At 52.6% G+C, this 12,486-nt stretch overlaps 1 protein-coding gene across 1 annotated transcript; it reads left to right on the top strand.

Moving 5' to 3' along the window:
* The first annotated feature begins 11,426 nt into the window (after positions 1–11,426).
* Positions 11,427–11,807, top strand: LOC147970757 (uncharacterized). Its single transcript, XM_087523609.1, has one exon. The coding sequence runs from the start codon at positions 11,427–11,429 to the stop codon at positions 11,805–11,807; it is 381 nt and encodes a 126-aa protein (XP_087379735.1).
* Positions 11,808–12,486: the final 679 nt, after the last annotated feature.

The following is a 12,486-nucleotide window of genomic DNA, read 5'->3' as shown; positions in this document are numbered from 1 at the left end:
GGTCCGCCGTCCAGAAGAAGCAAGCCATTGGCGAGGAGGTGGCTCGGCTCTTAGCAGCAGAGTTCATCCGAGACATTTACCACTCCGAGTGGCTCGCCAATGTCGTCATGGTCCCCAAGAAGGACAAGTCACTTCGCATGTGCATTGATTTCAAACATGTCAACTGGGCCTGCCCGAAAGATCATTTCCCTCTCCCTCGCATCGACCAAATAGTCGACTCGACTGCGGGGTGCGAGAGATTGTCTTTTCTAGATGCCTATTCCGGGTACCATCAGATCCGTCTGTATGGACCCGACGAGATCAAAACAGCTTTCATTACTCCATTCGGATGCTTCTGTTATGTCACCATGCCGTTCGGCCTCAAGAACGCCGGAGCCACGTTCATGAGAATGATTCAGAAGTGTTTACTCACTCAAATCAGTCGGAATGTGGAGGCATACATGGATGATATAGTGGTCAAGTCACGCAAAGGTTCCGACCTGCGGACTGACCTTGCTGAAACCTTTGCCAACCTCAGGAGGTACGATATCAAGCTCAATCCATCAAAGTGCACATTCGGAGTTCCAGGTGGAAAGTTACTCGGTTTTCTCATTTCTGAACGAGGAATCGACGCCAATCTCAAGAAAGTTGGCACCATACTCCGGATGAAGCGCCCTGTGCATGTACACGATGTCCAGAAACTTACAGGTTGCTTGGCCGCTCTAAGTCGATTCATTTCTCGTCTCGGTGAAAAGGCGTTGCCTCTTTACCGACTAATGAAGAAGTCTGACAAGTTCGAGTGGACTCCAGAAGCTGACACAGCGTTTGCAGAGCTCAAAGCTCTGCTCTCCACCCAGCCAGTTCTTGCTGCCCCAATCAGTAAAGAGCCTCTGCTACTGTACATTGCGGCCATGGGACAAGTTGTCAGTACAGTACTCACAGTCGAGCGGGAAGAAGAAGGAAAGGCCTTCAGAGTTCAGCGCCCAGTTTATTATGTGTCTGAAGTTTTGACCCCTTCAAAACAAAGATATCCTCACTACCAGAAGCTTGTATATGGGATTTATATGACCACGAAGAAGGTTGCACATTACTTCTCTAACCACTCCATTACAGTCATCAGCGACGCCCCATTGTCAGAGATCCTGCACAACAGAGATGCAACTGTTCGAGTGGCTAAGTGGGCGATTGAACTCCTTCCCTTAGATATCAGGTTTGAAGCAAAGAAGGCTATCAAGTCCCAAGCAATCGCAGATTTCGTCGCCGAGTGGATTGAACAGCAACTTCCGACTCAAGTCCACTCGGAGCACTGGACCATGTTCTTCGATGGATCTAAGATGCTGAATGGTTCCGGTGCTGGGGTAGTATTGGTCTCCCCCCGAGGAGACAAGCTCAGATACGTTCTCCAGATTCACTTCGATTCCTCCAACAATGAAGCAGAATATGAAGCACTCTTGTACGGGTTGCGCATGGCCATTTCACTCGGCGTCCGGCGCCTCATGGTCTACGGCGACTCAGATTTGGTGGTTAATCAGGTGATGAAGGAGTGGGACGTCAGAAGCCCAGCTATGACTGGCTATTGCAACGCAGTAAGAAAGCTAGAAAAGAAATTCGAGGGGTTAGAGCTTCATCACATCCCCCGACTGAAAAATCAAGCAGCAGATGATCTGGCAAAGATAGGCTCCAAGAGAGAAGCCATTCCCAGCAATGTGTTTTTGGAGCACATCCGCTCCCCGTCAGTCCGGGAGGATCCCTTCGCAGAAGAAGCCCCGCAACCGAAAAGTGCCACAGATCCGACTGAAGTCGAAATTCCTGCTGTGGTCGATCTAGTCATGGAGGCCTTGGCTATCACTCCTTACTGGACGGTAGCATACATCGCGTATATCTTGAGGAAAGAACTCCCGGAGGACGAGGAAGAGGCTCGACAGATCATCCGCCGATCCAAGGCCTTCACAGTCATAAAGGGACAGTTGTATAGGGAAAGCGCGACTGGAATCGGTCAGAAATGCATAACACCAGAAGAGGGTCAGATGATCCTTAATGATATCCACTCGGGGACCTGTGGTCACCATGCGTCCTCTCGGACCATTGTGGCTAAAGCATACCGAGCAGGATTTTACTGGCCAAGAGAAAATGAGATGGCAAAAGAGATAGTCGACAAGTGTGGAGGTTGCCAGTTCTACTCCAACATGTCACACAAGCCTGCATCAGCCCTGAAGACCATTCCACTCGTCTGGCCCTTTGCTGTCTGGGGACTAGACATGGTTGGCCCACTGAGAACAGGCAGAAGTGGTTTCACTCATGTGCTTGTGGCAGTCGACAAGTTTACCAAATGGATTGAAGCTAAGCCTATCAAGAATCTTGATGCTTGCACTCCTATCAGTTTCGTCAGAGGGCTAACATTCAGATATGGAGTCCCGCATAGCATCATCACTGACAATGGGTCAAACTTCGATTCGGACAAGTTCAGAGCTTTTTGCGCCTCTCAAGGCACTCGAGTCGACTACGCATCGGTCGCCCATCCCCAATCGAATGGACAAGCTGAAAGAGCAAATGGTCTGATTCTCAAAGGACTAAAACCTCGACTGATGCGTGATCTCAAGCACGCGGTAGGTGCTTGGGTCGACGAGCTTCCGTCAGTTCTATGGGGATTGAGGACCACCCGGAACCGGTCAACTGGAAGAACTCCATTCTTTCTAGTTTATGGAGCCGAAGCAGTTCTGCCAAGTGATCTTCTTCACAACGTGCCTCGAGTCGAACTTTATACCGAAGATGAAGCAGAACAAGCCCGGCAAGACGCAGTCGACCTCCTAGAAGAAGAAAGAGAGATGGCTATGATCAGATCGACCATTTATCAGCAAGACTTGCGTCGATTCCACGCCAGGAATGGCAAGAGTCGAGCCTTCCAAGAAGGGGATTTGGTCCTCCGAGTGGATCAGCAGAAACCACACAAGCTTGCTCCTACTTGGGAAGGCCCCTTCATCATCACCAGAGTCCTCCACAATGGAGCGTATCACCTCTACAATGTTGATCGCCAGATCGACGAGCCACGAGCTTGGAATGCGGAACTACTCCGCCCCTTTTACACTTGAGTTCTCCCTTGGACGAGATGTAATAAGAAAAAATTTCTGCAGTTCATTTTTACCAAAGACAAGAGCGTCCCAATAATTGCTGTCACTTTTGTTTGCATACGAAATCCCCCAGTGGGTGACTTAGCCGCGAATCCGTTTCGCCTAAGTTTAAAAAATCCTACCGAGTGGAGAGCAAACCTCCCACTCGGGGGCTTAGCCGCAGTCCAGTACTCGCCTAAGTTCTCCCACTTAGAGACTTAGCTGCAGTCAGGCACTCGCCTAAGTTTGAAAAAATCCTACCGAGTGGAGAGCAAACCTCCCACTCGGGAGCTTAGCTGCAGTCCAGTACTCGCCTAAGTTATCCCTCTTAGAGACTTAGCTGCAGTCAGGCACTCGCCTAAGTTTGAAAAAATCCTACCGAGTGGAGAGCAAACCTCCCACTCGGGGGCTTAGCTGCAGTCCAGTACTCGCCCACGTTCTCCCAATTAGAGACTTAGCTGCAGTCAGGCACTCGCCTAAGTTTGAAAAAATCCTACCGAGTGGAGAGCAAACCTTCCACTCGGGGGCTTAGCTACAGCCCAGCGCTCGCCTAAGTTTTTAAAAATCCTACCGAGTGGAGAGCAAACCTCCCACTCGGGGGCTTAGCTGCAGCCCAGCGCTCGCCTAAGTGTTTAAAAATCCTACCGAGTGGAGAGCAAACCTCCCACTCGGGGGCTTAGCTGCAGTCCAGTACTCGCCTAAGTTCTCCCACTTAGAGACTTAGCTGCAGAACAAGCCCAGCAAGACGCAGTCGACCTCCTAGAAGAAGAAAGAGAGATGGCCATGATCAGATCGACCATTTATCAGCAAGACTTGCGTCGATTCCACGCCAGGAATGGCAAGAGTCGAGCCTTCCAAGAAGGGGATTTGGTCCTCCGAGTGGATCAGCAGAAACCACACAAGCTTGCTCCTACTTGGGAAGGCCCCTTCATCATCACCAGAGTCCTCCACAATGGAGCGTATCACCTCTACAATGTTGATCGCCAGATCGACGAGCCACGAGCTTGGAATGCGGAACTACTCCGCCCCTTTTACACTTGAGTTCTCCCTTGGACGAGATGTAATAAGAAAAAATTTCTGCAGCTCATTTTTACCAAAGACAAGAGCGTCCCAATAATTGCTGTCACTTTTGTTTGCATACGAAATCCCCCAGTGGGTGACTTAGCCGCGAATCCGTTTCGCCTAAGTTTAAAAAATCCTACCGAGTGGAGAGCAAACCTCCCACTCGGGGGCTTAGCCGCAGTCCAGTACTCGCCTAAGTTCTCCCACTTAGAGAATTAGCTGCAGTCAGGCACTCGCCTAAGTTTGAAAAAATCCAACCGAGTGGAGAGCAAACCTCCCACTCGGGAGCTTAGCTGCAGTCCAGTACTCGCCTAAGTTATCCCACTTAGAGACTTAGCTGCAGTCAGGCACTCGCCTAAGTTTGAAAAAATCCTACCGAGTGGAGAGCAAACCTCCCACTCGGGGGCTTAGCTGCAGTCCAGTACTCGCCCAAGTTCTCCCAATTAGAGACTTAGCTGCAGTCAGGCACTCGCCTAAGTTTGAAAAAATCCTACCGAGTGGAGAGCAAACCTTCCACTCGGGGGCTTAGCTACAGCCCAGCGCTCGCCTAAGTTTTTAAAAATCCTACCGAGTGGAGAGCAAACCTCCCACTCGGGGGCTTAGCTACAGCCCAGCGCTAGCCTAAGTGTTTAAAAATCCTACCGAGGGGAGAGCAAACCTCCCACTCGGGGGCTTAGCTGCAGCCCAGCGCTCGCCTAAGTGTTTAAAAATCCTACCGAGCGGAGAGCAAACCTCCCACTCGGGGGCTTAGCTGCAGCCCAGCGCTCGCCTAAGTGTTTAAAAATCCTACCGAGTGGAGAGCAAACCTCCCACTCGGGGGCTTAGCTGCAGCCCAGTGCTCGCCTAAGTGTTTAAAAATCCTACCGAGTGGAGAGCAAACCTCCCACTCGGGGGCTTAGCTGCAGCCCAGTGCTCGCCTAAGTGTTTAAAAATCCTACCGAGTGGAGAGCAAACCTCTCACTTGGAGGCTTAGCTGCAGCCCAGTGCTCGCCTAAGTACAAGACACAACCCAATCCGCGAGTCGACTGCTACCTTCCCCTTCGGAGCTGCGCCGCAAATACAAGGTTATTCCGAGTGAAGATCAAGATCCACTCGACGAATCAAACCATGAAGATATTCAATGAGAAATCAAGATCAGATAAAGCCTAAAAGGTCCCAAACCTCAGATCAAAGTACTCAAGCCCTCGGCTCGGCGGAGTTTAACGGTTACAAATCCACTCGGCATTCCGAGGCAAATTTAAAGTGAAGCATAGAAGTTTTTCATTCCTCAGGAGGAGGACTGGAGGGGGCGACGAACTCATCCAAGTCGATCCCATCTGCAATACGAGTGGCAGCAGCAATAAAAGTCTCCATGAAGTCCTGAAAGTTGTGCTTCCTGGTATTGGCAACTTGGATGGCGGCCAGCTTTTCTTCTCGCGCCTCCTTGCAATGGACGCGGACCAGAGACAGAGCGACATCAGCACCGCATCTAGCAGAAGATTTCATCCATTCCGCCACTCGACCCGGGACTTCATTCAGTCGGACCATCAGGGACTCGAGGTCGTTCTGAAGTGTCGTTCTGGGCCAGAGTGACGTGTCGATCCGCGACATCGCAACCTTCAGCCGAGCAAGATAATCAACGACGCTGGTAACACGAGACTCCAGTCGGAGCACGTTCATAGCAGCCTCGTCCTTCACGAGAGAATTGGCGGGATCCAAGCCTGGCTCCACTCAACTGGTTTCCTCTTCGAAGCTCTGGCAAAATTCTGCAAACATGATTCAAGAATAAGACAGTGGCCGTACGCGGGCTCGGCAACTACAAGACAGCTGGTTTGGAATAATTACCTTCGAGCATGACGAACAGCTTCTTGGTGAGTCCTCCGAGATAAGCCTCCAGATCTTTTACCTTCCCCGCCAGCTCGCCCGCCTTGTCGTGCAGAGCCATCTTCTCCTTCTTCAGTCGACTGGCATCTCGATTAGCTGTCTCGAGAGCAGTTTTCAGTCTGGAGTTCTCCTGTTCAAGAGTTCCGACCGAAGCCAGTTTCTCCTCTGCGAGCTTCGTTTTGCTCGAGGCCTCCTTCTGCGCCTCTGCAAGGTCTTGATCCTTCTTCTTCAGAGCTTCCTCCAGTTTATCTGCGGCGCGTCGAGTGGAACCAACATCAAGAATGGACAAGAAAGAAAAGCCACCCGTTAAGAATGGAGAACCTCACCAGCCATACCTTTTGCTTCTTCTTGCGCCTTCTTCAAATTCTCCTGAGAAAGCTTCAAGTTAAGGTTGAGCTGGATCTGCTGATTCTCCAACTCAGTATAGCGAGCTACAAGTTCGCAAGATTTCTGTAAAAAGAAAAATCAGTCGACAGACGTCCAAGATAAGTTGCTTCCGAGTAACTAAGAGACAATGGTGACGTTTCTAAGACCACAGCCGAATCAAAAACATTCGACAGTAGTCTCGGGGACTACACCCAGTGGGTGCACTCAGCGTGCCCCCACTGGTTCGACCAAAAAAAAGAGAGAAAAAGTCGACTGCCCGCAGTCGACCGGATACAGTTCCACTCGACCTGGCCCGACCAAACCGAGTGAAGAAATACAGCTACAGCAACACAATGTAAAGACTACAGTCGACTGCCAGCAGTCCACCGTAGTCTCGGGGACTACACCCAGTGGGTGCACTTAGCGTGCCCCCACTCGTCCAAGGATTGGCAGACACACCCAGTGGGTGTATAGATACAGATACAAAAGATCTTCGGAAAAGAGACTCTTCAAACAGCATATCATAACAGACCAAGTGTTGAGTCGACTGACCTGGATGTTGCTCTGAAGAGCCGAACTCGCGTCATAGGCTGCTTGGCTGGCCTCCCGAGCCATCTTCACTTCCTCCATCATGATCCCCGCCTGGCGTATAGCCTCGTTTGCAGTAGCCGCTTGGTCCTCAGGGACGGGATACGCAGCAAAAAGCGAAGGTGGATCTACAGTCGACGCCGAAGGCCGCACGCTCGTCAGAGGAATGGCAAAAGTCACAGAAGCCCGAGTGGTGTCACCACCATCCCGAGCCATGGCCTCAGATGCCGGAGCAGGTTGGGGAGTCTTGTCAGCCGACGATCTCTTGTTCCTCCTCATTCTCAGCGGTTCGTTCTCGTCGTCATCCGGAAGGTCGATAACATGAGGAGGGGCTGCAAGAGAAACATTCAATCGACCAGAGTTGCAATAAATGATCAGTCGACTCAAAGCAGAACGTCAGTAATCGTACCAGGGTTGGAGGTAACAGCATCCTCCATCTCTTGGTCGTCGTCCTTGGCAGAGACCTCAGAAGTAGCAGTGCTGCAAATCTCGAAAGTTAGTCAGTTGGCTCAATGAATCGACCAAGGATCTGTCCATGGTCGACGAAGGAAAGCAAGTTTTATTATTACCCGGAAATGGTAGGGACAGCTATCTTCATCTTGGGCAGAGCCTTGGGCGGCTTGGACAGCGTCGTGCGTGGGTGCTTGGGAACCTTCCCAGTCGGCGTAGGAGAAGAGGTCCAAGGGCGTTTCGACGACTGCCCAACAGAAGCAGTCGCCTTGCCACGTTCCCGCGCTGGGTCGTGTGTGTGCTTGGACCGCCCCTCTGGGCGAGGGGGTTCGACCTCCTCCTCCTCCTCCTCTTCACTGGAGTCGACGTTGTCGTCTCCCTCTCCTTCACCGTCGGACTCCCACTCACCTTGGTCGTCCCCACTCTCACCTCCGCTCGCCTCCCCTTCCTCAGTTGGCTCCTGAGCCCCATTGGGCGTCGAGTACATCTTGGTGGTCGCCTGGAAAACAATAGACAAGATGAAAGTCAATCGACCAACTCAAAGAAGACCAATGCAGAAAACAAGATTTCAGTCGGGAGCATAAAGACATACCTGGTCCACTTCATACGAGTTGTCAAGTGGAGTTATCCTCCTGGCTCCTCGGGGGTTGTCTTTGTTCCCCGTGATGCTCGACAGCCACCCCTCCAGCATCTCGTCGGTGACCTCCTCCGGGTGGATCCGAGTGGTGTCATCGAGACCCGAATACAACCACATCGGGTGGTCACGGGCCTGGAGCGGTTGGATGCGCCTCTGGAGGAAGACCTCCAGCAGGTCCATCCCAGTCACACCCTCACGGACAAGCTCAACCACTCGACCGGCCAACACTTTGACTTGGGCCCTTTCCTCCAGTGTCACTTTCAGAGAAGCGGGTTTTTCAGCTCGGTCGAGGGAGAAAGGAGGAAGACCAGTCGACTGTCCTGGGGTCGCCTGGTCCTGACAGTAGAACCAGGTCGCCTGCCAACCATGGACCGACTCCGAGAAAGTAATGGATGGAAAACAGCTCTTCCCCCTCGTCTGGATCGCCAAGCCCCCACACAACTGGATCACCTGCGTCCTCTCGTCACTCGACTTGGCCTTCTTGACCGATTGAGAACGGCAGGTAAAGATGTGCTTGAAAAGTCCCCAATGGGGGCGGCAACCCAAGAAGGCCTCACACATGGAAATGAAAGCGGCAAGGTATACAATGGAGTTGGGAGTAAAGTGGTGGAGCTACGCTCCGAAGAAGTTCAAGAAGCTCTGGAAAAAAGGATGGAGCGGCAGAGAAAACCCTTGGTCGATGTGGGTGGCTAGGAGCACGCACTCACCGTCGCGGGGTTGAGGTTCGATCTCTCCCCCCGGAAGACGCGCGGCTTTGTGGGGAATGACTCCCCCCTCGACCATGTCGTCGAGGTCCTCTTGCCGGAGCACCGACGGCATCCAGTCGCCCTAGATCCAACCTTTGGGCAGAGCGGTCCTAGAGGAAGATCCGCCCCGAGCAGACCTCTTCCCTTTCCCCGCCGCCGCTGCCTTCTTCGCGCACTCCAGAGCGGAGGTCTTGCCCTTCGTCATCGTCGCCGGCGAAGTCTCGCACGGGCCTGCTGCGCTGGGGCGAGAACGGAGGTGGCGGAAGGACTTGCGAAGGTAGAGAGGTAGAAGAAAGGAGGAGAAGAGAGCGCACTGCTTGGAAGCCCCGAGCCGGCGATTTATAAGGGGCCGCTCCCGAGTGGCTGACTGGTAGGCCCAAACTATCCAGTCAAATCCCGCAGCGGACGCGCGCGTAGTACGTGGCTAAAAAGGCGACGCGGGGATCGAGGAGCTTCCGCTTTATCGCTTCCGATTACTGCGGCCGCTCCCATCCCGCGCGCTTCCCAAAATCCGAAATCCCACAACATCCGCGGGCTGCAGAACAACTTGTCAAAACGGAAGACCCCGCCCGCGCCGGCGCTCGGTATGTCACAAATAAAAAAAATTCACTCGACGAAAGGCCTGGAATGGATCAAGGCGATTGAAAAAGGTTGGCAACGTCATCTGTGACGATTGACCCAAAACGAGGTGCTCGTGTAACCCAAAGAACCAGTCGGAAAGATCTCCAACTCTTTCCCCACTCTAACCTCGATCCATTCGGGGGCTAATGATGAAGCCATGTACCTAGGGTAGGGGCACGGACCTGTCCAAGGAGCCCTACCCTAGGGACATCCCTAGGAGAAGTCACCTTTCAATCGACTTGAAGGTATCCCACTCGATGGATTCAAGACACTCGACCAGAAAGCTATCACTCGACCATGAAGCCAACCACTCGACCGCCAGGAGACCTATAGTCACTCCGCAGGCAAACGGTCAGCTGTTAAGTAGTCTTTATGGTAATTATAGCACTTTATTAGGGGCGTTACCAGTAACGCCCAACCTTAAATGTACCTTAAACCCTACATTGTTGAGGGCAGGAGGGGGCCGGCGAACTCTATATAAGCCACCCCCCTCCTCAGTATGAAGGGTTCGCACCCCTGTTATTCACACGCCAGTAATCCAGTCGACCGCCTCCGGGCACCGAGACGTAGGGCTGTTACTTCCTCCGCGAAGGGCCCGAACTCGTACATCTTGGTGTGTTTACATCTTCCCAATAGCTGTGATCTAGCCTCTCCATACATCCCCCCTACATCACTGTCAGAGTTAGAACCACGACAACCGGATCGACCTCCTTGCTCGATCCTTGGCGCTAGAAGATGAAGATGCAATGGGTCCCCCTTGTTTCGGACCCCACATTCACGACGAGCCCTTTCCCAAAGGTTTCTTGCTCCCAAGAGATACGCCGAAGTACAACGGCTCTGTGAAGCCAGAGGATTGGCTGGTGGACTACTCCACAGTCGTCAGCATAGCAAATGGCAACAAGCTCATTGCCGTGAAGTACGTCCCGCTCATGCTCCAGGGAATGGCCCGGACATGGCTTAACAGCCTCAAGCCCTACAATATCAACAACTGTGTAGATTTCACCGAAGTGTTTATCCGCAATTTCACCAGCACCTACAAGCGGCCTCCCAAGACCCGCCAGCTCTCGCTGTGCGTTCAAGGCCCAGATGAGTCCACCCGCGATTACCTCACGCGGTGGGCTGAATTGTGCAACTCCTGCGAAGGGGTGCACGTGGTCCAATCAATTGAATACTTCAGTACCAGGTGCCGAGAGGACACCCTTCTCAAGCACCGACTCCTCTGCAACGAGCCTGCTACACTCGACGAGTTGTTAATCATAGCTAACAAATACGCCACTGCCGATTCCTCCATGAAGTCGGAGCGCCGAGTGGACGCTTCTGGGAAGGTGCTCCCTCTAGCTCCTAGGATGACGGCTGCTGACAACAGTGGGCGTCAACAGCTGAACGACAACAAGCACAAAGCCCCGCAAACGACTTCCACCAGCCGGCAAGTGGCAACAGTCAAATACCGGCAACCTGAAGGACAACCACTCCCCAAGCGCTAGAAGGGAGGCAAGGCTGCTTGGTTACCCGCCTTCTCCTACAAGCAAACCCTTGATGCTCCTTGAAAATTCCACGGCGGTGTGAAGCCATCAAACCGTACCACCCGGAAGTGCCATTGGCTCACCCGAATCTGAAAGGGCAAAGGACAACTGTCCCCTCCGCCTGCCGGCTAGCTGCCTCCTCCTCAGCAGCCGGCGGCCTGACCAGCAGTTGGTGCCATTCAAGATGATTACCCTGAAGAGCATGGAGCCTATGTTGTCTTCACCAGCGTGGCGCACGATCGGCGCAGCCGGCGTCAGCAGAACCGAGAGGTGAAGGATGTTGCTTCAAGTGCTCCAGAATTAATACATTGGTCTGAGAAGCCCATCAGCTGGAGCCGGGTAGACCACCCGGAGGTGATGCCCTCTCTGGGTTCTTATGCTCTCGTGCTGGATGCCACCCTTGCAACAGAGAGGCGAGCTGCTCATTTTCTGCCGAATTCTGATAGATGGCGGCAGCAACATCAACATCCTATACCGCGATACCATGGAAAAGTTATGCATTAAAGAGACGCAGCTCCAGCCCAGCCGGACTGTTTTCCATGGTATTGTGCCCTGCCTGTCCTACTCAGCAATCGGCAAGGTCAAGATAGATGTCATCTTCGGAGACAAGGATCACTTCCACTGCAAAGCGATTTGGTTTGATGTGGTGGACCTCGAGAGCCCTTATCATGTACTCGTGGGCCGGCCGGCTCTAGCCAAGTTCATGGCGGTGCCACAATATGCTTACCTCAAAATGAAGATGCCAGGAACCAAGGGCATTATGACGATATCTGGGGACTATGAGAAGTCGGCCGATTGTGCTGCGGCTAGCAGCCGGTTGGCCGAGTCCCTTGTGATTGCTGCTGAGAAGAAGCTCCTGGACTAGGTGGTGGCCATGGCCGGCAAGCAGCCGGACATGTCACCAGAGCTCAAAGAGTCAGAGACCCAGGGGTCCTTCCAGCCGGCCAAAGAAACAAAGAAGATCCGTTTGGACCCTGAGCACCCAGAGAGATTTGCTCTCATAGGTGCCAACCTTGATAGCAAATAGGAAAGCGAGCTCGTCGATTTCCTCCATGAGAACCGGGACATCTTCGCATGGTCTCCGAAGGACATGTCGGGTGTTCCAACGGATTTCGCCGAGCACAAGCTACATGTCAGAGCAAATGCGAAGCCAGTTAAACAGCCCCTCCGCCGACTGTCGGAGGAAAAGAGAAGAATTGTTGGTGAAGAGATAGCCCGGTTTCTAGCAGTCGGCTTCATCATGGAAGTATTTTTTCCAGAGTGGCTTGCCAACCCAGTCCTTGTACTGAAGAAGAAGAAGAAGAACAAGTGGTGCATGTGCATTGATTACACCAGTCTCAATAAAGGTTGCCCAAAATATCCGTTTGATTTGGCTCAGATTGATTAAGTGATAGACTCCATAGCCGGATGCGAGCTGTTGAGCTTCTTGGATGCCTACTCGGGATATCATCAGATCAAGTTGAACCCGGCAGACCGCCTGAAGACCTCCTTCATCACACCATTCGAAGCCTTCTACTACCTAACCATGACGTTCAGCTTGAGAA

The sequence above is a fragment of the Triticum urartu genome, chromosome 5A, assembly GCF_056163025.1.
Source record: "Triticum urartu cultivar PI428250 chromosome 5A, HENAU_Tu73, whole genome shotgun sequence".
NCBI classification, from domain to species: Eukaryota; Viridiplantae; Streptophyta; class Magnoliopsida; order Poales; family Poaceae; genus Triticum; species Triticum urartu.
Note: the sequence above shows the minus strand (reverse complement) of the source record. Positions and strands in the feature narration are given on the sequence as shown.

What these genes read in the sequence shown, in the direction of transcription:
- LOC147970757 (XM_087523609.1), top strand. Translation starts at nt 11,427, where the DNA reads ATGGAAAAGTTATGCATTAAAGAGACGCAGCTCCAGCCCAGCCGGACT.